The 25,533-nt window shown below is 36.8% G+C and overlaps 5 protein-coding genes and 1 non-coding gene across 9 annotated transcripts in view; 2 read left to right on the top strand and 4 right to left on the bottom strand.

The window, feature by feature from the left end:
- The window catches only part of gucy2ca (guanylate cyclase 2Ca), a 30,161-nt gene extending 29,721 nt beyond the window's left edge, over nt 1-440 (top strand). Inside the window, exon 29 of the transcript XR_013194734.1 lies at nt 80-440. The gene's annotated coding sequence lies outside the window, so the exon portion shown is untranslated. The remainder of the gene's footprint in view (nt 1-79) is intronic.
- The window catches only part of tefb (TEF transcription factor, PAR bZIP family member b), a 140,113-nt gene extending 132,994 nt beyond the window's left edge, over nt 1-7,119 (top strand). For both annotated transcript variants that reach the window (XR_013194751.1, XR_013194752.1), the window contains one exon: nt 7,109-7,119. The gene's annotated coding sequence lies outside the window, so the exon portion shown is untranslated. The remainder of the gene's footprint in view (nt 1-7,108) is intronic.
- LOC143711169 (uncharacterized) lies at nt 532-6,993 on the bottom strand. 2 transcript variants are annotated; one of them, XM_077202518.1, is made up of 3 exons: nt 6,875-6,993; nt 6,594-6,782; nt 532-931 (listed from the first exon to the last, which is right to left on the bottom strand). In XM_077202518.1, the coding sequence occupies exons 1-3, from the start codon at nt 6,963-6,965 to the stop codon at nt 708-710; spliced, it is 504 nt and encodes a 167-aa protein (XP_077058633.1). In that variant the 5' UTR covers nt 6,966-6,993; the 3' UTR covers nt 532-707. The 2 variants fall into 2 exon arrangements, with proteins under 2 accessions (XP_077058633.1, XP_077058632.1); XM_077202517.1 differs by having other exon boundaries at nt 532-934; nt 6,875-6,992.
- A 4,001-nt stretch (nt 7,120-11,120) lies between the features above and the next one.
- Nucleotides 11,121-22,511, bottom strand: plbd1a (phospholipase B domain containing 1a). Of its 2 annotated transcripts, none has more exons than XM_077202435.1 (12): nt 22,324-22,511; nt 22,077-22,173; nt 20,342-20,564; nt 19,063-19,146; nt 18,844-18,982; nt 17,839-17,979; nt 17,617-17,761; nt 15,820-16,020; nt 14,178-14,318; nt 13,910-14,095; nt 12,514-12,620; nt 11,121-12,440 (listed from the first exon to the last, which is right to left on the bottom strand). In XM_077202435.1, exons 2-12 carry the CDS (start codon nt 22,147-22,149, stop codon nt 12,264-12,266), a joined length of 1,617 nt encoding a protein of 538 aa, XP_077058550.1. In that variant the 5' UTR covers nt 22,150-22,173; nt 22,324-22,511; the 3' UTR covers nt 11,121-12,263. The 2 variants fall into 2 exon arrangements, with proteins under 2 accessions (XP_077058550.1, XP_077058552.1); XM_077202437.1 differs by lacking the exon at nt 22,324-22,511 and adding an exon at nt 22,275-22,303.
- trnar-ccu (transfer RNA arginine (anticodon CCU)) lies at nt 22,354-22,426 on the bottom strand. Its single transcript has one exon. It is a non-coding gene; the product is annotated as a tRNA-Arg (tRNA).
- A 987-nt stretch (nt 22,512-23,498) lies between the features above and the next one.
- Nucleotides 23,499-25,533, bottom strand: part of pick1 (protein interacting with prkca 1) — a 9,007-nt gene continuing 6,972 nt past the window's right edge. Inside the window, exons 11-13 of the mRNA XM_077202472.1 lie at nt 25,483-25,533; nt 24,710-24,854; nt 23,499-24,438 (exon numbers count right to left, since the gene is read on the bottom strand). Coding sequence (XP_077058587.1) covers nt 24,182-24,438; nt 24,710-24,854; nt 25,483-25,533 — 453 coding nt within the window. The 3' untranslated portion in view covers nt 23,499-24,181. The remainder of the gene's footprint in view (nt 24,439-24,709; nt 24,855-25,482) is intronic.

The following is a 25,533-nucleotide window of genomic DNA, read 5'->3' as shown; positions in this document are numbered from 1 at the left end:
GGTAGACACACACACACACACACACACACACACACACACACACACACACACACACACACACACACACACACACACACACACACACACACACACACACACACACCTGTATGTATTTAACTATATGAAGTGTTGCTCATTGTGTTTCAGTGTTCCTAAAAAACCCTTTGATTTATTCAATCATTTAATCATTCAGATTTTAAAATGAATGATGTATGTAATGTACAATATGACTTCATAATTGTTTCTTACTCATATAGACAATAAGAGAACAAACTGTGCTTTATTTAGATGGTTTTATTAACCAAACTTGCTTATTAATAAACAGAGTGAGAAAAAAATCATTTTTTTATGCGTTTGTCAGACACTACAACTTACAATAGAGGAACATAAGCAATTAGTCACAGAGCCAAATAAATGTTTATGAACAAATATGACTCTCATAAGTGTGCCGGAAATCTCCCAAAATATACACAAAATGAAAATATTCATCTTTAAAAAAAGTGACGATGAATCAGTTTCCATGTGATGTTCTGTGAAGCCTGACGAGATCTTACAGCTGCACACATGAGCTGAGATCCAGGTTTGATATAATGTGTTCTGCAGTTTGATGTGCATATGAATACAAACTGGATTATATCAAGAGCTGGACTGGTAGGTTGGATGATTTTCACATTATTTACTATCAGAATGCGTTCTGCTGTTACTCGTCAGACTTCAACAGGTTGTCCAGTTTTGGCGGTGACGAGGGCGGAGTCTCCCAGTTCTGTGGCAGGAAGTGGCAGCCCGTGCTCCGCCCACCCATTGCACAGGCCCCGCCCACATGCCCCAGCGCTGACTGGCACTTCCTGTGTCTGGCCGTTGAGGTGCATCCAGAGGGCTTCCTCTTCCTGTTCTACGGCTGTCGGGGTGTGAGGTGTAGTGTCCTTTTCACCTGCTGGACAGAAAAACAACACTGACTAGTGAGTGAGTTAGAACAAACAGCTGATTTATACTGTGGCCACTAATGCTAACTAGATTTCCCCAAGAAAAGTCCTCATTATTCAATTTTTTGGTGTGTTTTCATGCAGTTCCAATGTGTTCAGAGTATTTTTTAATGTGTTCACATGCATTTCTAAAGTGTTCAGAGTGGGGTTTTTTTAGTGTTGCTATGCAGTTTTAAAATGTTCTGAGTGCTTGTTGGTGTTGCTATGCAGTTCTAAAGTGTTCAGAGCGGTTTTTATTGTTGTTATACAGTTCTAAAGAGTTCCGAGTGGTTTTTGGTGTGTTGCTATTCAGTTCTAAAGTGTTACGAGTGTTTATTGGTGTGTTGTCATGCAGTTCTAAAGTGTTACGAGTGTTTATTGGTGTATTGTCTTGCAGTTCTAAAGTGTTACGAGTGTTTATTGGTGTGTTGTCATGCAGTTCTAAAGTGTTACGAGTGTTTATTGGTGTGTTGTCATGCAGTTCTAAAGTGTTACGAGTGTTTATTGGTGTGTTGTCATGTAGTTCTAAAGTGTTACGAGTGTTTATTGGTGTGTTGTCATGCAGTTCTAAAGTGTTACGAGTGTTTATTGGTGTGTTGTCATGCAGTTCTAAAGTGTTACGAGTGTTTATTGGTGTGTTGTCATGCAGTTCTAAAGTGTTACGAGTGTTTATTGGTGTGTTGTCATGCAGTTCTAAAGTGTTACGAGTGTTTATTGGTGTGTTGTCATGCAGTTCTAAAGTGTTACGAGTGTTTATTGGTGTGTTGTCATGCAGTTCTAAAGTGTTACGAGTGTTTATTGGTGTGTTGTCATGCAGTTCTAAAGTGTTACGAGTGTTTATTGGTGTGTTGTCATGCAGTTCTAAAGTGTTACGAGTGTTTATTGGTGTGTTGTCATGCAGTTCTAAAGTGTTACGAGTGTTTATTGGTGTGTTGTCATGCAGTTCTTAAGTGTTACGAGTGTTTATTGGTGTGTTGTCATGCAGTTCTAAAGTGTTACGAGTGTTTATTGGTGTGTTGTCATGCAGTTCTAAAATGTTCTGAGTGCTTGTTGGTGTTGCTATGCAGTTCTAAAGTGTTCAGAGCGGTTTTTATTGTTGTTATGCAGTTCTAAAGAGTTCAGAGTGTTTATTGGTGTGTTGCTATTCAGTTCTAAAGTGTTACGAGTGTTTATTGGTGTGTTGTCATGCAGTTCTAAAGTGTTACGAGTGTTTATTGGTGTGTTGTCATGCAGTTCTAAAGTGTTACGAGTGTTTATTGGTGTGTTGCTATGCAGTTCTAAAGTGTTACGAGTGTTTATTGGTGTGCTGTCATGCAGTTCTAAAGTGTTACGAGTGTTTTTTGGTGTGTTGCTATGCAGTTCTAAAGTGTTACGAGTGTTTATTGGTGTGCTGTCATGCAGTTCTAAAGTGTTCCGAGTGGTTTTTGGTGTGTTGCTATGCAGTTCTAAATTGTTCCGAGTGTTAATTTGTGTGTTGTCATAAAGTTCTAAAGTGTTTCGAGTGTTTATTGCTCTGTTGCTATGCAGGTCTAAAGAGTTCCGAGTGGTTTTTAATGTGTTGTCATGCCAAAAACCACTCGGAACACATTAGAACTGCATGACAACACACCAATAAACACTCGGAACACTTTAGAACTGAATAGCAACACATTTAAAAACATTCTGAACACTTTATAACTGCAAAGCAACACACCAAAAAAAAAACCACTCGGAACCCTTTAGAACTGCGTGCTGCCATTCAGTTCTAAAGTGTTCAGGGTGTTTTTAATAGCCGCCTTTCCACTGCCGGCCAGGGCCGAGCTGTGCTAGTGCGTGCCAGGGCCAGTCGCGTTTCAACTGTTACTTCCGGGGCTTGATCAGGGGTTTTACTCTGGGCTAACGGCCAGGATTTCTGGCTCGTCGAATACCTTGGGCCAAAGCGGGCAAGCTCGGGCTTGAGACGTGGTCAAGGTAAAAGGCGGAGTTTATCGGTGTTAGGGATAGTTATGGTCTGCGGCAACATGCACATTTCACTTTTTTATTTAGCGCAAAATAATCGCTGCTCGAAATGGGGAATCGCCTGTAACGTTACCGCCTGTCGAAGATACCAAAGCTCTTCTGAGCATTTGGGCAGAAGAAAGGGTACAACGTCAATTTGACGGCGTGTGCAGAAACGAGGACGTTATAAAATACATCGTTGCTGAAGCTAAGCATTCAGCGAACAAAGCTTTAAGATCGGGAAAAAATCAAAAAGTTGCGGACGCAGTACGAGGCGATTAAAACGCACAATGGACAAAGCGAAGCCGAGAGAAGGAACTTTCCATGGTTCGACTTAATGGACAGTGTGCTGGGTCACAGTCCCTCTGTTAGTGGCGAGACAAGTCGGGACACTATGGCAGCCACGGCCGGTGAGTTAATATACATGCTATCTTCCTAACTAAAAAAAATAATGAATTCATAATACCCGCTGAAATGGGTTAGGTTGTATGACGTTTGATCTAGAAAGCCGTGTTAAGGGCGGGGTTTAGGGCAGCGTTGCAGGGCTACTGGCCCAGTAGTGGAAACGCAAGCCTGGTGCTTGAGGCCCGAGGCCACTGGCCCGGCTCGGCTCGCTGTTAGCCCTGGCCCGACAGTGGAAACGCGGCTAATGTGTGCTGCTATGCAGTTGTTAAGGTGTTCTAGTGTTACAGGTTTTCATCACTATAAGCACTAGTAATAGTTTTGGGTGACTGAGTAAATAGTACTAAAAGTCGATATTTGTCATCTTTCAGTGTTATTTCTCAGAATGATAAAGGTTTGCATAACACTCAGACAGGTTCTGTTTCACAGGGTTAAAACTGTTGTGTTCTTATGAATCATGGTGCATTATGATTCAGAAAACACAACAGATTTCACACCTGATCTCACTGATGACGGTGTGCTCTGAGATCATACAGACGTTTATAAGGAGCCAGAAGCAGGGTTGAGGAATCGACAAAACACAAGGTTTCGAGGCCTAACAAGCGTGTTGAAACGTGTTTCGAGTGAACGCTGAAACGTAAAGTTGGCCAATGATCTAGCGATACGTAACAGAGAATATAAGTGATCAGACAGGAACTGCATCAGCTGAGAGGTTGAGACTAAGACTTAAGTTAATCTACAGTTGTAAATCCCCTCATATTCTCCCTCAGCACTGAATTATTATAGTCACATACAAACACTGAACTCTCTGACCTCTCGCTCGAGTCTGAAAATGCTGGGGTTAAATTTAGCTCACGAGTACCGTTGGGTTCTTCCGCTGGTTTAAGAGCTGCGTTCTGCGTCCTGAGGTAACGGATGCATGCGTGTGTGTGTGTGTGTGTGTGTGTGTGTGTGTGTGTGTGTGTGTGAGAGATGAAGACGTGAGACATGGGACAGTCCCTGAAGACCCCTCCTCACCCTCCTGACCCCACGAGAGGAACAGAAACTCACTGAAGTGTGTGCGTGAGGTTTCGTTGGGTAGAAACTCCTTTATTGGACCTCTTGGTCTGTTCACACAGAACACGTTTTTGCATTCCATCGTGCTGATTTTCCATTGTTTCTATACACCTTTTTTTATTTGAACCTCTTTTAAACTCTCTGAGCTGCGTTTTTAGAGCGCCTTGTCAATCATTAACTGCTATTAACTAAGTGTTGTTCGCGTGTAGGTCAAAATTTGTTACATTTTTTATTTCAATGAAATTATTTTGTACTATATTTTAGTTTGATAATGTTTTTTTTATTTCATATTTTGTATTTTTAGGGGATGTTCTGTACTAAATAACATTTATGCAGTAGTTATTATCCATTTATTCCATTTTTGAGTAGAGACCTGAAAATGACATTTCCAGCAGACTCAAGTTTTGTCTCTTTTAAAAGACGACACCTCGCAGATTATTGCTAAAGTGAAAAAAGAGATTTAAAAAGTTAACTTAATTGTTTTTTTGTTTTTATATTTATTGCAATAAAAAATGCACAAAGATAAAATTTTATGAATGCCATAACTAAACAAGTTGTGCTCAAAACTTGAGGTTGATATCTCAAAAAATGAGCTTTCAGTGAGATTTTGTTTGTGCGCAGTTCCAAACACTTACACTAAATTAAATTCGGCATTCATTAATTTCCAATGCACTATTTTTTAATCGTGAACAATATAAGCGTGACAATTGTTTTCAGGAAATTTAATCTTTAATCTTTTTGTGTTCACACAGCTAGTGCCAAAACCTTTACCAAGTTTCGTACCATTCAGAAAAAGACAAAAAGTAAAAAAAAAAACTCTTTTTTTTTTTTTTTACAAATTTTCAGTCAAAAATAACCGAAGAGCAGCAGAGGGCTAAAGACATTCGTCTAGCACTTTTACATATAAAAACATAAACAACAAAAAAAAACTATAGCAGTGGAATGGAAAAATCGAGCTTGAAGGTTGGTTCATAAGTATTTGACTGAATTCAAAAGCAATTTTTGCCAATTCAGAATGATTCACTTCATATCATAGTTAAATTGTATTAGATTCGAAAACAAAACATTTAAAGGATATTTTATTACTTTCTCTAATTACTTTCTATTACTTTATTTCACCAAAAGTAATTTGAAAAGGCAGCATTAAATATATACATACACTTGAGGTCACAAGTTCACCCTAATTGTAAAAGAAGAGGGATCATAAAAATTGTATTTTGTTGTTATTTGGTACTGCCATTTTAGCCCAGTTATGGTTATCTCTAAAACATTTTATCAGCATATTGCACTCTTTGGTGTTTTAGAAATAGTCTTTATGTTAAGTTGAGGTCATACCTTGCAGAATCTACAAAATGTTAATAATTTAGAAAAGAAGAGGGATCATAAAATGCATGTTTTTTTAGTACTGCACTGAAAAAGTAGACAAGACAACAAAATAATAATTGAATTTTCACGAAAGTCCCAGTTCAAAAGTTGATTCTTAATATTGCCATTATCAGGAGCTTCTTGAGCATCAATTTTTGCACTTTTTGTATTAGTTATGTATGAATCCATGATATCATACAGTCACTGGAAAGGATTTTTATGGAAAAACTGTGGGTAGTTTAACTATCACAACCATCACAAATCATACGAACAGTCATTAATCTTCCAGGTAACACGTGGTATTAAGAATCAAGGGTATGTGAACTTTTGAACTGGGTCTGTCGTGAAAATTAAATTATTATTTTGTCTTCTTGTCTACATGTACACATCTTTTTCTGTGCAGTACTAGGCTACATAAAAATAAGAAAAACATGCATTTTATGATTCCTCTTCTTGTTCACGAATTGGATTAATTTTAATGAATTTATAATTACTGTTTGTTTGTTAAGAGCACAACAAATGGAAACACTGATCAACGTTATGGTGACTTCAAATGAAAAACAGAGTTAAACCTTTGTGAATTCTCAATAAAAACTTTTGTAGGTGTTGTGGAGTTGTTTAATCCTCCTCTGCTAAGATCTTCAGAGATTTAAAGTCTTCTTTTCTCTTCAGTTGATTTCATCTAAGGCTGTGGCTGAAGTTGTAGTTCTTGTTCAATTCAGCCTTTATTTCTATTTCAAGTCGGATAGATTCTGATTCGCTGTCAGTTTTTTACTGTTCATCAGCTGCAAAAGTCAGTTACAGTTGTTGTTGTGAATGGGACTTTAGTACCTGTGTTCTGTGAGGTCCTGGTGTGACGTTTGTAAATGATGAACCAGAGGAGCAGCACCAGAACGGAGCCGCTGGCGAGCAGCCCGACACAGATCCACACGCTGGGGCTGATGGCGAGCCAGGACTGATGCTGACCTGGACCCGGACCCGGACCCGGACCTCTGGTGCTCAACACGGGTGGAGGAACCGCTACACACACACACGCACACACACACACACACACATATCTCAACATCCACGAGCAGCGAAGTGGAAGATTATACAGCAGCAGATTCACTCACGTGACGGCGTCAGTCCCAGGGATTCAAGAGGGACGCATATTCTGAGCAGAGAATCCCAGTGAGAACCAGAAGCACACGATCTCTTCCCCATCACTGCTGATATCAAACTGAGGAGAACAGCGAGATCATGAGAGGTGAAGGAGAGCAGCGCAGCAACGTTTCACTTCTTCATTTGAGATGTCGGAGAGAATGAATCACTGATCGAGTCTCTAGAGACAAAAAGACCAGCAGAAGAGAGAGACGGAGAGAAACTAGAGGAAACCCAACTTTATTTTTAGCCACATGTTGTTTTCTGCAGTTCTTCATTACATACTAAACATTTTATATAAACAGTGGCTCCATGTTCACTTTTAAATGTCTGAATTTGATTCGTCAGATCAAGTGTCTTTATTTGCATGAGCCTCAAAATTACAGGGAGAGATTAAAAAGTCATAATTATCAGGTGAAATGACAATGAAATAGTCAAAATATGATATAAAAGTCAAGACTGAAAATGTCTTATGATATAAAAAGTTGAGATTATGTCAAAAGGGCAAAATTTAGATGCGAAAAAGTCAAATTTATGAGATAAAAAGGTAAAAAAAGGACAAAATGGCATAATGCAATAAATTAAAATTAACTTTCATTGTATGGGCAAAAAGAGGTATTTTTCAAAATATTCATATGTGTTCCACCTTACGTGTGTACAACTGTTCAGCCTTTAAAACACACATCTAACACACAAGTCTAACTTACGTTTTCCGTTTCCTCACCACAAAAATACACTTCTTCCTTTTGCATATAATGTTTAATTAAAAAGTGTGAAATTGCAGTGAACTTGCAATTCTATTTCTATTTCTCTTTGCCTTCTTCAGGAAGTCTTGAGGTGAACCTGCTCAAACACAACATGAAACCTCTCAAATGTCTTTATGCCTGTTCATCTAAACTCATATTGCATGCAGGAGCAGATGACGAGAGAGAGAGAGAGAGAGAGAGAGAGAGAGAGAGAGAGAGAGAGAGAGAGAGAGAGAGAGAGAGAGAGAGAGAGAGAGAGAGAGAGGAGCAGATGAACAGAGAGAGAGAGAGAGAGAGAGAGAGATCAGCAGATGAACAGAGAGAGAGAGAGAGAGAGAGAGAGAGAGAGAGAGAGAGATCAGCAGATGAACAGAGAGAGAGAGAGAGAGAGAGAGAGATCAGCAGATGAACAGAGAGAGAGAGAGAGAGAGAGAGAGAGAGAGGAGCAGATGAACAGAGAGAGAGAGAGAGAGAGAGAGAGAGAGGAGCAGATGAACAGAGAGAGAGAGAGAGAGAGAGATCAGCAGATGAACAGAGAGAGAGAGAGAGAGATCAGCAGATGAACAGAGAGAGAGAGAGAGAGAGAGGAGCAGATGAACAGAGAGAGAGAGAGAGAGAGATCAGCAGATGAACAGAGAGAGAGAGAGAGAGAGAGAGAGAGGAGCAGATGAACAGAGAGAGATGAGAGAGATATTTGATCAAATAATACATCCAACGTGTTGTGACTTAAACATATTAGAAATAAGACAAAACAAGCCTTTAAAGTAAGCTAAAACTAAATCTTTTTCAGTTAAATATTTGATTTAATTAATTCCCTCAAGAACTATCAATTTTATTTCAGCACCAGGATTCACACGGTCTTGGAGAACCTTGATATATGAGGGAATATTAAAAGTGTGATTTTAAGACCTGGAAAAGTCATGGAAAATAAATACTATTTATATTTCAATTTTATATATTTCAATATTGAATATAATTCAATATTATTTATATATTATATATATATATATATATATATATATATATATATATATATATATATATTTAAATATATATATATATATATATATATTTAAATATATATATATATATATATATATATTTAAATATATATATATATATTTAAATATATATTTAAATAAAATAAAAAGAAATCAAGGAAATTAATAAAATCATAAAGAATCAAAGAAATTAATTAAATCTTTGTTTTTAAAGCATGCAAATAAAATCTTTAAAAGTCTTGGAAATAAAAAAAACATTTTAAAAATAGCAAGGAAATCGAGAAAATCATCAATAAAATCGACAAAATCAAAATCTTGTAAAGTCATTGAAAAAATGTAAGTGTTAAAGTTATGGAAGTTTCTAGAATGAAAGTAATTTTTTTCTAGTCATGTCGAGAACATGTTCTGAAATATTTTATCAGATACAAATTGCCATTTTTTAAAATAAAAATAATAATAAAATATAGCTGCAAGCAGCAAATATCAGGGTCAACATGCCTGGGCGTGTCAGACCAACTGCAAGTGCAACAATGAGAAATGAAAGACATTTAAAGATGATTGTAGGCAAAATGGCTGAAAAATAATATATACAGCAACTAAAAGTATGATGAAATATTATCAAGACACATACCGTGTTTGTAACGGTACACCAATGCATTCGTAAAGTGTTGCATTTAATATCATGATATTATTTTGTAATTAATGGCAATGTCCTCGTTTTGTCCTATTATAGCACCATCAAGTGGCGCAGTTCCACTTATTTTTTTGTATTCTCAGAGTGAGCCCATACATGTGTGTCAAATTTGGTGAAAATATCTCATTTTGTTTTGGAGTAATAGACATTTATATGTATGATGAGAGCATAAAAATGACCCATGGGCGACTTTGATTGAATTTTTTTGAAACTTAAAATTAAAATTCTGACATTTGTTCATTAACGTTTAGACAATGACCTGTGTTTCAAAACTTCCTACGGAAGATATTGGCAAATATTTTTTAAGCACCAATTGACCCTTCACAGGGAGTTTGATTGACAGGCGATCTGACCAATCATAATCCGCCATCCGCCGAATCCGCCATTTTTGTCCGGCAAAGCAGTCAGGAGAGTTAGTAGATTTACGTTGGAGGATTTGAACTTGAAGAACAAAGTGTACTGACGTCTTTCCGCGGTTAAAATAACATTCCTTCTTATGATTATTTTATGCTATATATTAACTAGAAGGAAGAGACGATCGGTGCACGAACAGCTTTAAACGAGGCGCTACAGCGATCTGTCAGAGCCACAAAACGGTATAATTATTGTTTAAATTTCTTTAAAAAATTACCACATTTTTAAGTTGAGACTGTGTTTCATATCAAAAGTAACCTGGTCCGTCCTGTCTGTCAGCGTGTTGTCAGTGTCCTCTCTGCTCCGCAATGTATTTTTCACTACGTGAGAACGGTGTGTCGTGAGAGCAGCGTAGCTTGTCGGACATAGCAACAGTAACTAAAGGGGGCGGGGCTTTGCGAACGGTCAATTACAACATTGCGCTAACCATAAGGCAAAACCTAGCATGTTTGGTATTGTTAGACCCTGCAAGGATTCAGGAATGTACGGACCAAAATCCAAAGTTATAACCATGTAAATAATCTCACCACTAGGTGGCGCTGGTCCGAAACTTCTCAGACTCTTTCAGAGCATTGTGCCGATGACCCATACCAAGTTTTGTAATGATACGTACATGCGTTCACAAAATACAGCATTTTAGTACAAAATTCAAAATAGTTGACACCCAAAATGTCCGATATGGAAAAACTGGATATCAGTCGACTCTTGGTGGCGCTAGAGGGATTGAGTTAGAGACTCCAAATTTGCTATGTTGACTGTTCAGACTGTCCTCTATCAGTGTGCCAAATTTCATAACTTTCCCGCAAGCGGTTCTATGGGCTGCCATAGACTTCCAGAGCGGAAGAATAATAATAAGAACGCCAACGATTTCAATAGGTGCCTCTGCACTTTCAGTGCTTGGCCTTAAAAAACCCTTAATCATGAATGACTGTAAAAGATACAGGTCATAAAGAGTGTGAATCCTGAAAAACATGCAGTTCTCAAAACTTCTGAAATTACAGAAATGTACTAATTTTTATATATTGCCAGTGCCACGATTGGTTTCTGTAAAATAAAATGTTGGAAAAGAAGAACCAGAAATATCTTCCTTCAGCCTTCGAATATCATCTTGGACAGTCAGAAATGTGAAGAATTACTGTAATAATAAACAGAAATATAACCTCTACAAGCAGCACAGACTAGAGCTGAAACATGTGTCTTTTCCTTCACTGTAAATGTGTTTGTGACATGATCTACCAAACCTTCATTGCTCTCTCAGTGCTTTGTTGCTTTCAAACACTTTGATGATCCAAAGCTTCAGTCGAACATGAGATGGAACAAATGAAATCTTATCCGAAAAAAAAAAACACTCAACACTGTGAAATGAAGTTCATTCATTCATTGGTTGAATCAAAGAGAAAAGCACAGATAAGAGTACAAACATCCAGAAATGAGGAGATCATTCACACTGCAATACTAACAGAGGCACTTCAGACTCGCGTTCCCTGAGAGAAAACATCTTCACACCAGCGAACACGTCAACAAGACATTAGAATCACTCAGACACTTTGTTTTTCTGCTCGTCAGAACTCCATTCAAAACAAACCTTCCTCACTTTTAACATGCCATCAAAGACACATTTCTGGCACATAAGAAAACAATCAGGCTTTGGTAAAGTCATATTTATACAAAAAAAAGAAAAATTTCTGCTTTTCATCTCATAAATATGACTCATGACATCCTAAATTATATTTTTGACAAAAAATTGAAATGATGACATCATTTTCATAAACATGACCGCATATTAATTTCAACATTTACAAAATGATGACAGTCATTTGTGATAAAATGTCAAAATTATGACAACTTCAAATTTGACAAAGTCGTCCAAATTTTACATACAAATTTTTATGACAAACAGTCAAAAATATGATATGCCAAGTCACACTTATGACAAAGCAAATCTAATTAATATTAAATCATAGTTATGACATAGTATGTCATAATTTCAACTTTTCATCTCATAAATGTGTCGTAATTTCTACTGTCATTGTTGACTTAAAAGCTCATTAATCTGTCATAATTAAGACTATAATCACCATCAATTTGACTCATAAAAATTACTTAGTATGTCTTAATTTTGACTTTTCATCTCATAAATATGACAGTGTCATAATGTCAATTTATGCCCTAATCATTTTTATTTTTCATCTCATAAATATGGCTTCGCATGTCATTTTGACTTTTCATCTCTTGAGTATGACGCGTCAAGATTTTGACTCTTTTTGTGATAACCATGTCTTACCAAAGCATGATTTCCCCCCTTATGTGGCAGAAATGAGCTCCCATAGTAATAAACACACAGTGTGCACTGAATCATTACGATTAACCTCCTCAATCAATCAAAAGAGGCGGAAACAGTCCTGGACTGATTGTCAAATGACAGCTGAGGAGTTTAGCGTTCAGAATAAAAGATGATTGGACAGATTGAAGGGCTGATTTTTGCGACAGTGAACTCCCATGATCCTCAGGGGCGGAAGAGCTGCGGCTGCATGCTGACGAAGCTGAAGTTGTATCTGAGAGGAAGACCCTGGTGTGTCGTGCTGTTGAATGTGTCCCAGGAGAACAAGGGGAGTCCTCCTTCAGTGGTGGGACCGTTCAGCGCCTCCGACACGAACCCCCGAGCCATGAACATATCCGTCACCTGACCAGAGGACAACAGAGAGTCAGGGGCAGAGAACACAACCTGATTGGCTACTGAGAGTGGGTCAGCTGACCTTGGTGTCGTAACATCCTTCAGGACTGGCCTGATGCTCGCGCAGGTCGTTGCGACAGCAGATGGACTTACACGGGTCGCCCTGCGAGTACGGGTCGTTCTTATAATCTGAGGACAGATTGACATCAGCAGTGTTGGGGAAAGTTACTTTGGAAAGTAATGCATTACAATACTGCATTAATACCCCCCCAAAAAAGTAACTAATTGCATTACTTCGTTACTTTTTAATGGAAAGTAATGAGTTAAATTACTTTTGCGCTATAATAAGAAGACAGTGATTGACAGGAGGAGACAGTGATTGACAGGAGAAGACAGTGATTGACAGGAGGAGACCGTGATTGACAGGAGAAGACAGTGATTGACAGGAGGAGACCGTGATTGACAGGAGGAGACAGTGATTGACAGGAGAAGACAGTGATTGACAGGAGGAGACAGTGATTGACAGGAGAAGACAGTGATTGACAGGAGGAGACCGTGATTGACAGGTACTCATTCAACAAACAGGTGCCTCATTATAATATTACTTTCACTGTGTGATATTAAAAGACTATTAAATGAATATTAAATGATTCAGAATTAAAATTATTATTTTTTTTTTTTAAAACAATGAAAGTTATTATATTTTGGCTTATTTCTATTGAAACTTAAATCAAACTGAAATAAGCAGTTATATTTATTTGTATTTTATTGTTACCAATAAAATACTAGAGTTAAAGCGTATGAGCTTATTTCAATTTCATTTTTGTAGATACGAGTATGACCAGGGTTATAATCGTTAAACAAACATACTTTTTTTTTTTTGAAAAATGTGCTACTTGAAATTAAATAAATGTTAAAATTCACAATAAATGTTAAATGAAATATACATATAAACTTGAATGCATTTTATTTCACTCGTTGCCAAGGCAATAATTTCTAATTTTCATTTAGTTTTTAACTTGTAGCGAAAGCTACAATGAAAATAGAAAATACAAAAAAAAACAAAGTATTAAAAAAAAAACTATTTTAGCTAGCTGCTAAAACATTTCTAATTTTCATTTAGTTTAACTTGAATACAAAAAAAAGATTAAGTAGAAAGACAAGTAGAAAGAAAGTATAAAAATGACGAGAACACAAAATTACTAAAACTTTAACTAAAATGGAAAAGACAATAAAAAACCTAATACAAAATATTAATAAAAACTACCATAGTATATCAATAAGGATACTACATACACACATATACACATATATATATATATATATATATATATATATATATATATATATATATATATATATATATATATTGTTTATTACATCCTATTCTATAAGTGACATTATCAGGACTCAAATTCAACACTTGTTAGACGTAGTGTGGTGTAACCGATTGGTTGTGCGGTGGTTGCTATGGTTACCGTTGTATCTCATGATATGTTTGAGGGTCGTGAGGTCAGTCACTGAAGACTGGTCGCGGCGGAAGATCTTGGCGCGAGGGCAAAGGTCATAGGAAAAGTCCTCGCCGTGCTCCTTCCACATCTGCTCGTATCCGCTCAGATCGTACACCTTACGGTGGAACGGCACGTTGTAGGACGGCCAGTAACCTGCAGCACACACACATTTACTGTTCAACTTCACCTCAGAATAACAATAAAAAGCAATGAAACAAGTCCATGTGAGTCTGACCTCTGCGCAGCGTCTGCGTCTGGTCCGAATACTCCACCAGTCCCGGGATCTGCTCCACCACAGTCAGCGCCCCGTCATCCAGACGGCTGCCCAGAATCACTTTACTGGAGTCCACAACCATGTACTGGTTATTATAAGTGCCTGACAGAGAGATTCAGAACTGGATCAGAGCGCTGTTTAACATTACACCAGTGTGACAGAGCAAACTGAGTCCAGACTGAACACTCAAAACGGGCTTCATCAAGTACATAAAGCTGAACAGCAGCTGTACTAGCAACATAACACTTGGGGTTAAAGTGTTAAATAGTAAAAATGCTCATCTAAACATCACTGGAATAAGTAACTATTCAAACCAAAGCAATAAAAAAAAAAAAGGTACCTTGTCATAAAAAAATGAAAAATTATATATATATACTTCAAATTATTTAAAAATTATTTCATATATATATATATATATATTAAATAATTTTAAAGGGGTCCTATTATGCCCTTTTACGAAGTCTTGATTTTTGTTTTTGCGGTGCATTAGAAGTGTATTAGGGGTGCATATTTTGCTCGTTCAAAAAATTCATTATTTTTCAGATATTTTCAGTGTTACGGTTCCTCTCTCCCCAGTCTGGGTTGAACGAATCGTTTTTGATGAAGCCCCTTCTTCCGAAATACAAAATGTGCTGTGATTCGTTAGCTGGCCCAGTGTGTTGTGATTGGCAGTGCTTTTCGGGAAATGTCCTTTCCCTTCATAACAGTGAGCTCTGCGCAGTTGTAAATATTAACAATGGCGTCAGTTTCAAACTAATTCAAGCCTGATTCAGACCCTGACAACGTTAACAAACAAGAGGATCGTAAAGAACGGATTTCAAGCACAGACTTTGCAAGCACGGATTTCACAGTGGTACGTTTGTAATTTTCTTATATATTATAGATATTATGTTATCCCTCATTCAATCGTTATATTTGTTGGAAAACTAAGGTAACACAAAAAGTAATCAATCACAAAATCATGGTTAATTTTTATAAGGAGCGGTGAACAGTCTTACACAAGCGAGAGCTTACAAAAGAAACCGAAAACAAGCTGTTCTCCATAAAATGAGCGGCGCACAGGTAAACGTTGGGGTTATAATGTTCAGGAACAGTGATTAAAATAAATTAACCACTAAGTTTGCCAGCCTTAGGAAGATCAAACAAATAAGTTTTGGAAACTTTTGGATAAACCAGTGTCTCTTTGACAGTGACAGCACTGTCTTCCCTCGCGCAGCTCAACAATGCCTCATCCCGTTTTTGCGTATTTCGTGGATGGGGATTATTTAAATGAGGAACATTGTGACATCGTAAGATCTGGATAAATCACGGTCTAGTCCAAACGAGCCGTCCGTTGTAGTTCTTGAAAAGTGGATTCCTTGCAATCTTTTTTATGCTCAAACAGCAACATTACACACTAACTAAAGTTGAAAAAGAAAAAAACAATATGACCCCTTTAAATAAAAAAATACAGTTTTTACATACATTTTATTTTTCATAAACTATAGTATATAATTATAATATTAAATATTTTACTTTTTAATCTTAAATGATGTACTACATAAATGAAATAATGATCTCTCTCTCTATAATATATATATATATAAATATATATGTTTCTGACCGGAGTTGTATCTAGAGAAGGTCTGCGCCCACTGCTCTCCAGTCTGTGCCAGTACATGTGCCAGTCGAACCCTCTGCCAGGAGAACAGACTGGCAGGAGTGATGTAGGAGTACAGCGAGATGTTGAAGACGTTATTCGTGGTCTGCGTCATCATCAAACCGCTGCCCAGCAGATAGAAATCATCCAGAGACACCAGGAACCCTGAACACACAGACACCAGCCATCACCGGCTGAGTTCACAAACACCACACACACACTAGACACTGCCTACTACTTTATAAAAATAGTACTTTATAAATAATAAATCAAACATAAAAACTCGACAGTATAAAAAAACTGGACAGTATATATTTGTTTTATGCAAATGAGCGTCCGGATCACATTAAAGCTTTTCGGTTAGAACGGTGTCGTGTTAGCGGCCCCTAAGTTAATGACTAATGATCGTTGCGACGGAAGTGAATCAATCAAAACTATCTTTAGCTGGACAATAACTTTATTCTAGAGCTGCTGTAAAGCCAAAACAATCTCTGTTACTTTAATTTTCTTATCACTGTAAAGCTGCTTTGAAACAATCCATACTGTTAAAAGCGCTATATAAATGAAGGTGACTTGACTATATTGCCCACTCTACTTTTTTTTGCCTACTCTAACAAACAACTCAATAAATTAATGGATCAGTGAACCAACGTGACCCTGAACCACAAAACCAGTCACAAGGGTCAATTTTCTGAAATTGAGATTTATACATCATTAATGGTCTGTTAGGATAGGACAATATTTGTCTGAGAATCAAGTCAAGTCACCTTCATTTATAAAAGCGCTTTTAACAGTATGGATTGTTTCAAAGCAGCTTTACAGTGATAATAGAAATTACCGTAACAGATTGTTTAGGCTTTACCTTTAGCTGGACAATAACTTTGTTCTAGAGCTGTGGTAGTCTTGATTCATTCACTTCCATCGCAAAGATCATTAGTTATTAACTTAGGGGCCGCTAACATGACACCGTTCTAACAGAAAAAAACCCTAACGCGCTGTTTGAAAATCTGGAATCTGAGGGTGCAAAAAAAATCTAAACATTGGTCCATTGGCGATTTTTCTCAATGAACCAAATGGACCAATAAACCAATGATCAAATGAACCGATGATCAAATGAACCGATGATCAAATGAACCGATGATCAAATGAACCAATGATCAAATGAACCAATGATCAAATGAACCAATGATCAAATGAACCGATGATCAAATGAACCGATGATCAAATGAACCGATGATCAAATGAACCGATGATCAAATGAACCGATGATCAAATGAACCGATGATCAAATGAACCGATGATCAAATGAACCGATGATCAAATGAACCGATGATCAAATGAACCGATGATCAAATGAACCGATGATCAAATGAACCGATGATCAAATGAACCGATGATCAAATGAACCAGTGATCAAATGAACCAGTGATCAAATGAACCAGTGATCAAATGAACCAGTGATCAAATGAACCAGTGATCAAATGAACCAGTGATCAAATGAACCAGTGATCAAATGAACCAGTGATCAAATGAACCAGTGATCGAATGGACCAGTGATCGAATGAACCAGTGATCAAATGAACCAATGGACAAATGAACCAATGGACAAATGAACCAATGGACAAATGAACCAATGGACAAATGAACCAATGATCAAATGAACCAATGGACAAATGAACCATTGATCAAATGAACCAATGGACAAATGAACCAATGGACAAATGAACCAATGGGCAAATGATCAAATGGACCGATCCATACCAGGGTAGCTGCTGAAGGACAGTTTCCCAGTGGCTGTGTGCGGTTCGCTCAGCTTGAAGTCCCAGTGTTTGTAGATGCGCATGGTGGCGGCGTACGTGTACCAGCTGGAGTGAGCAAACAACAGGTTCTCATAGCCGGGCAACATCTGAAACACACGGCAAGTGTGAGAAAACATCACATCAGCTGACTTCTGATGCCCTTTATGATCATCACTGATGTTACCTTTATGAGCGCGGAGCAGTGGCCCATGGGAGGAGCTTTATACAGACTCATGCGGGGCGTCTCACTGGGCACCAGCGCCGGGATCAGATCCAGCAGATCCCCCACCGCATTCAGGAACTGAATCGAAAACTGGGACAGAGGCTACAGAGAGAGACACAACAAGCCAAAAAGATTCAGCTTAAACAGATGATTCAGAAAAAAGACACACTAACCAGCAGTGCATAGATTAATTTAACTGAAGGTTTATTAGTACCGTTTTATTTGTATTTAACACAAGAAAAATACTGAAAATAGAGCCTTAAAAAATAAACATTTTAGATGTCTGTCATTTTCTAATGCATGAAATAGGAAAAGAAAATAAACATCTAAAAATAGTTTTTATTTTTGTTTTACTAAAGCTTTAAGTCATTTAAGTGAGAAATGGGGAAAATACAGGAAACAGAGTTTTAATAAAGTTAATAAACGTTGAGGTTTACTTAATTTTTGAGTTAGAAATAAGCAAAATACAGAAAATAAATGACTACAAAGTTTTGTTTTTGTTTTATTAAAGATTTATTTTCCGTATTTATCCTATTTCTAATGACGTAAACATCTTAAGTTTTTATTTTTGTTTCATTAAAGCTCCATTTTCTGCATTTGTTTGCAGAAAATGGAAGCTAGTTATTTTAGTCGATAAAGTTTTAAATATGGATATTTTTCTTACACGAACGCGTTGCTTCACTTCAGAAGGCCTTTATTAACTCCCAGAGCCGTTTCAAACACTTTTATCACAGACAGATAGGCTCTGATGGACTTCCAAAAACAAAAACCCATTGACTTCCATCATAATGCTTGGAAGAGCCAGAACATTATAATATAACTCTGATTGTATTCGTCTGAAAGAAGAATGTCATATACAGGTAGGATGGCTTCAGGGTGAGTAAATCATGGGCTAATTTTCATTTTTGGGTGAACTATCCCTTTAATCTTCTGAGTTGAGTATGAGAGGATCAGCTGGTCTCTCACCTTCCTGCCCTGTTGTTTGGCCCAGTCGGTCACTCCGGCCTGCAGCCCGTCCAGCTGTGCCAGAATCAGGCCCGTGTGAATCCACAGAGGATCAGTGGTGTTACGCGTCACCTGACGCCGAGTCCACTCGTCCTGCTTCCTGCAACACCACAGACAGAATCAACACACACCGTACGGAGCACACCCAGGCAGAAACACACAGGGGAGAGCGGCACTCACGCCATGAAGCGCTTCACGACCACCAGGGTTTTGGGATTCTGGATCAGCTGCGGGTACATGTTGGTGTAATGATCCAAAATCTGCCTAAAACACAACACAACAAACTGTCATTCCCATTAATCTCACTTTCTTACTCATATCAAACTACAAGTACTATATTTTAGCTAAAATAAAGGTACAACCAATCATAAATTGAAAAAAATAAAATAATTAAATATTCATATTTTGATATACTGTGAGAAGTGTTGTTGGGAACACTAAAATAAGTTAATTGATATTTTAATATTATAACTATAATATACTAGAGTTAAATGTCTAGTAATCTAGTGTGCTGTCATTTTTTTTGAGTTTGTATTCATTTAATTTATTTTTTATTATTTTTTTCAGTTTTTTTGTTTTGTTTTAATTATTATTAAGCTGTCATTTATTTATTTTTATTTAAGTTTAACTTTTTATCTATTTAGAAATTTTAGTGATTCAACAGTCAGAATTTCACATTGAAAAAAGCACTTGATTAAACTTTTCTGCCAATGTAAATGAACTGAATTTATTATTATTATGAATTAGCTTTAATTATTAGATTTAAAATTTTCATTTTAGTTAAATTTCTGGTAATTTTGTCATGCGTTTTAGTCATTTTTATAATATATATATATATATATATATATATATATATATATATATATACACTAATCAGATTTTTATTTCAGTTTTGGTTCAGTTAGTTGCCATGGCAACACTTCTAATTTTCCTTTGAAAGTTTTTGCCTTTTATATTTAGATTTTATTTTAGCTGTATTTTAACTAACACAAACATTTTTAGTTAATGATAATGGCTGAGAAACCTGTTAATGAATGATAGGTCAGCGCTGACTTAAACATTAACTCAAATCTTAATCCTGAATACAATCATTTCTACTCATTTCACAAGCAAACAAGTTTGCCGATCATGCAAGGGCTCATTTACATATAAAGTCACATATTTACATATACTGGCTTAATCTTATTGGAGCAGAAACTGTTTGTTTAAATAATAAGAGTTAGAGAGAGAGGGTGAGAAATGATTATGAAAAACTTAAATTATGACTGTTTTTAAGTGCAAGAAACTTTGTTGCTCTCCCCTTATTTATTTTATTGCCATTGTGATTTCTTATTTTAATACTGTTATTGTTCCTGCTACATGATGTATGGTGACCTTGAGTGATTTGAAAGGTGCCTTAAATAAAATGCATTATTATTGTTATTATTATTATAAGGCTTGAAGTGTTTCAGACACGTACGGTGCGGTGAGGAAACCCTCCAGATACCCGGCCATGAACATGGTGACGGTGTCGGTCTGCGACGTCTGCCCGTATCCGGCCCGGATCTCCAGCACACCCCATCCCGACGACCACAGTGTGTCGTTATAGTAGCCGTAAGCGTCGCCCTGCGGGTCCAGAACGCCTTGCTTCAGCACAACGGCCTTATGGGTCGAATCCCAGTACGCCGTGGCCTTCAGCAGCTCTGCATCACACACGCATCGCATCACACACACACACACACACACACACACACACACACACACACACACACACACACACACACACACACACACACACACACACACACACACACACACAATATGACGTTAATATGAGCAAATTAACAACACAACATTTATTTCTATCAAGAGGTGCATCAATTTTTGGTCAAGATGTTGTATTGACAATGCAAGAGTCCAGCACTCTGTAAAGTCTCCTCCAGCACATCCTAAAGGCTTTCATTGAGTTTAAGATCTGGACTCAGAGGAGCCGATTCATGTGTGAAAATTAATATTCATTCTCCTCACAACCAGTCTTTCATAATTTGAGCCTGATGAATCTTGACATGATCATCCTGGAATATGATCATGATGTGTCTTCCTACATGGGTGTTTAAGAAATAAAAAGCTACACACTCCATCAATTATGGATATAAGAACTGTTTGGAAAACATATAACATGATAGAAACATAATATTGTAATAAGCACTGCAATAATGATCTTATCATAGACTACTTAAAATTTTTTTTAGACTTTTTTTTTTTTTGGCCGAGCAGGGTTTATATAATATATTAGAGCTGGGCAAGAATTACTCGAATCCAAAAGAAAAGTTTGTGTTTACATAATATATTTGTGTGTACTGTGTGTATTTATATAGCCTATACAAAATAATTATACACATATGCATTCTAATTTATATATAAAAGCAACAAAATAAGGTTCTGATTCTTCATGATTCTCAGTCATGTGGGAATCTGCTACTTCCTCAAAAATACTTTATGCCGTTTTTAACCATAAGATGAGGAACTTTATTTCAGGATATGAGATGAAAAATGAGATGAGACACCCTATAAACTAAGAATATAAATCTATATTCAATGAGTGAATTTAAAATAATAAAACACTAAAAAAATGCTTCAGTCTGACTTCAATAAACTCCAATAATTCAGGATAATTTGCCTAAAACATTTTGAATCTGTTGATAGATGTGGGAGTATCAATCTTAAATAAAAACGGTACTTTAGGTTTTTATATTGTTGGATAAATTTGATGCAAACATTTGCTAACTTAAACATTTTGTTTCTCATATTATCTCAAACCCAGGTTAAAATATTACCTTAAATAAATTATACTTTAAACAAACCTTCTTTACTTACAATGAAACGTTTCCAAACTCGCTTTGTTAAGGAACCATAAAGTAACAGAGACAGATATCAGATTTCAGATTGAGTTTTATAGGATCATGTTATTCTCCAGTGTGTTCATGATCAGTATAATAGACAAACCTGCATCTTCAGCAAATTCCTCTTTAACTCACTTAAAACACACTTGACTTGAACTCTTATGAGCGAAACAAAAGCACGTGTGTTTTAAAGAGATTTACATTGAACACATTGTCGTATAATATGTAAAACACATAAGTCATAAAACATAAACACACTGTCGTGGAACACGAGCTTTATGAATGTCAAGGTTAAATACGAGAGTTACTTACGGTCACTTCTCGCTGTTGCTGCAAAACAAGCGAGAATTAAAACACAAATGCGGTTTGTCAGGTTTGTGTCCATGTTCAGTCAGTCGCAGCCCAGAAACTGAAAATAAAGTGGGAAATCCGTCAGTAAACAGCTTCCTTGTGACAAAACATCATTAATAAATATAAACTCGACAGTCAGACGAGATAATGTGAATCAACGCTTAACTAAGAAGCGACTGACACACGCTGAACCAGCTTAAAATATTACCTGAACGCTGAGAAAAAGAAAAACAATCTTCACCCCAGATGGGACTCGAACCCACAATCCCTGGCTTAGGAGGCCAGTGCCTTATCCATTAGGCCACTGGGGCGGATGATACTGAGTCGGAGGCGGAGACAGTTATAAAGGCATCCAATCGTACTCCAGCGAACGTCACGTGACCGCTGCTGACGGTCGATGCGGAAGCAAAAGTCGCTAGTAAAATCGTTAAGAATTACTAAATCTTAAATGAGGTATTTAGACGCCTTAATTTCTCGTTATAATAAAGTACATGTTATTGCACTACCAATGAGATGTTAAAATGAAGATAAGTGTAAAATAAATAAATAAGCAGTTAGATGAACACTTGTGAAGTTAAGATGATGCTAACCGTCTGTAAACGTTTTGTGTTTATAATGATTAAACTTTCAGTTATGCTTGTTTACAAGTAGAGTTAAAATGGTTATTATCAGTTATTAATATATAAATACCTGTTGAAAGAAGTCCAAATCAGCTGAACTGCTGACCAATGTTTCGCTAGTTAAAACCTTTTAACAGCATAAAGAAAACAAAAACTGCGAATATATTGGAATTAAACTGGTTTAAATAGTTGGTTTAAACTGGTCTTAATTTTTAGCAGGACAAAATTAGTTTTAGCTTTCTTTTATTGAAAACCTATACTGCATTAAAGTATATTTAAATCCCAGATCAAAGACTTAATAAAAAGGTTACAGCTCATTTTACACATAAAAGATTTTACACATATTTGAGCATGTTTACAACATATCCAAAATTGTCAATCAGTTTAAAAACACATTAAACAATAAATGTGTTCTGATTCGAAAGTGTAAGTAAAATGTATTGATATTTTGTCAGCACGAAACCGTTAACACTGATCAACTGTAAATCTAATGAAATCATGGTGTAAAACAATGACCTGCACACGTTTGCCTGGCCAATTTTACAGTTTAGAAAAGCCTGTTTAATAACTAATAGGCTATTTGAAGTAATTTATGAGTGCTTTTTCAAACCCAAAGTTGTCTTTTTTTAATTGTAAAACCTTAGATTCAGACAAAATTTAAAGAGATTTAGCGCAGTTGAAACGCTTCTGTCAGTTTTGAGCTTCTGCCCGTCACGCCAATGTGAATCATTCAGAGGAAAGGAGATGGAAAGCACCACAAATATTCCAGAAACTCAGGCGTTTAATTAGAAAGCCCACAAACAAGTCTGATGTATGTTTTTACTCACACATAACAGGTGTCACAAGCATTTTATTCAATCAACTGGTTTAAATAATTGATTTTCTTACATTTGAGTCTTTCTAGGACATACATAAACCACAGGTACACAGTTTAATCCAACTAAATAAACCCCAAACACCCAAAGCAAACAAAAAAAAAAACAACAACAAAAAACAGTGAAATGTTCAGATCGTTGGAGCTGTAAGACATTCATCCAGTGTTTCAGAGGCAAAAAAAGCAAGATAAACTCACACAAGTTGTGCAAAAACACATTTGACAACTGAACTTTAGGTCCCGTTCATTTGAAATGTTTCTAAACAAAAGAGTGCAAAAATGTGAAAAAAAGAGAATGTTTGAAAGTTTAAATTCCGCCACCATAGTAACCAAACGTAACATTCTATTCTAAAAGTAAGTAACATGGCAACCAGGCGCTTCAGTGATTCCGTTTCTGTCTGATGAGTGTTTTGACTGAAAGTAGTTCATCATTATAGAAATGTAATATTTAGTATCATATATAAATACGTAATATATAATATGCTTTATTTATTCATCTTTCATTGAACACACAATCTCTCACAGTGAGATCACAGTGAGAACACACAATCTCTCACAGTGAGATCCTTCACTCACTCGTCGTCGACGAGTTTCTCGGCCCCGTTCTCAGTCTTGCGATCGTCTTCCTCTCCTCCTCTGCTGGTCTCCTCCTCTTCCTCCTCGTCCTCATCCTCGTACGAGAGGCTCTGCCCGCCGTAGTTGATGGTGGTCCGGGACAGATCCACCTCGATGGGGAACACGTCGGCCTCTTTCAGCACGCCGTAGCAGTCGTCGTAGTAGCGGGACATGCCTGAGACGAAGCGCTGCAGCTGGAACACGATGTCCTGGACTGAAGGGGGAGCGTAGAGGTTAAACCGCAGTCAGACAGATCCTGCGCTGTGTTCTGATGCGTATCGAGTAGAGCTGCACGATTATTGAGCTGCAAGCCCTCCGCGATTATTTGAATGCGCAGTTTGTCACACACACACACCTGAACAGCAGAGGGCTTTTCACACACGCCACATATCTATAAATCATTATAAGCCAAATCGATTTAAGTGCGATTACATGTAAATTGTGATTAATCGTGCAGCCCTATAGTATCGAGCTACTCAACACACCGTGTTTCTGGTCCAGGAGTTCGATTTTCTCCAGGACATCCTTGCGCATCTTAGCGAAGCGTGTGCGAGCTTCCTGTCGACAGCGCAGGATCAAGCGGTACTCGTAGTTCCCGGTGCTGACGCGGTACAACGGGTCGCCCAACGCCTGAAACACACACATAGGGTTGATTAAGGGATTTTGCTAATATTTATTGCCACAAACTCGTTATTTGGCTTTAATTTTGTAAAGTTTGTATAGTAATAAGATACTATATATATATGATTAACAGTAATAAAATGAATTATAATTTATCATACTTATTTAAAATAAATACTGGCAAAATCTAGCTTTTTATTTAACAACAATAATACAGAAAAAATGCCATATTACATAAATCTAAAAATCTTATGGAATTATTTCAATATTTAAAATAAGTGTGTATGCATACATGTATGGTAATGTTTTTATATAAAACATTTTTGTTACAATTTTTATGATTTATCAGTAATAAAATAAAATGTGTGTATCTTTAAATGATGCTCTTTGGCATCAGTTAGCAATAACACAGAAAAAAATACTTATTCTTGAAATTTAAAAAAAAAAATATATTTCTGTTCAGTGTGACTGTGTCAGGATCAAAGTTCAACATTAAATTGAACTCCAAATCGGGTTATATTCAGTAAACAGGTTAAGGAAGTTTAAACAGTACAAATATACTAAGCGTTAACTAATCTCAAGATGATTTCCGTCATGTGAAGTGGAGAGTTTTGATAAATAAAGAGAGTGAACTTACGATACAGCTGTACTCTTCATCGTCCATCTCCTTCACCTTTAGACAGTACGA

This window comes from Siphateles boraxobius, unplaced genomic scaffold (assembly GCF_051911475.1).
Source record: "Siphateles boraxobius isolate OS27281-9 unplaced genomic scaffold, OSU_SipBor_1 49, whole genome shotgun sequence".
Classification (NCBI taxonomy): Eukaryota; Metazoa; Chordata; class Actinopteri; order Cypriniformes; family Leuciscidae; genus Siphateles; species Siphateles boraxobius.
This window is presented reverse-complemented; position numbering and strand designations above follow the sequence as displayed.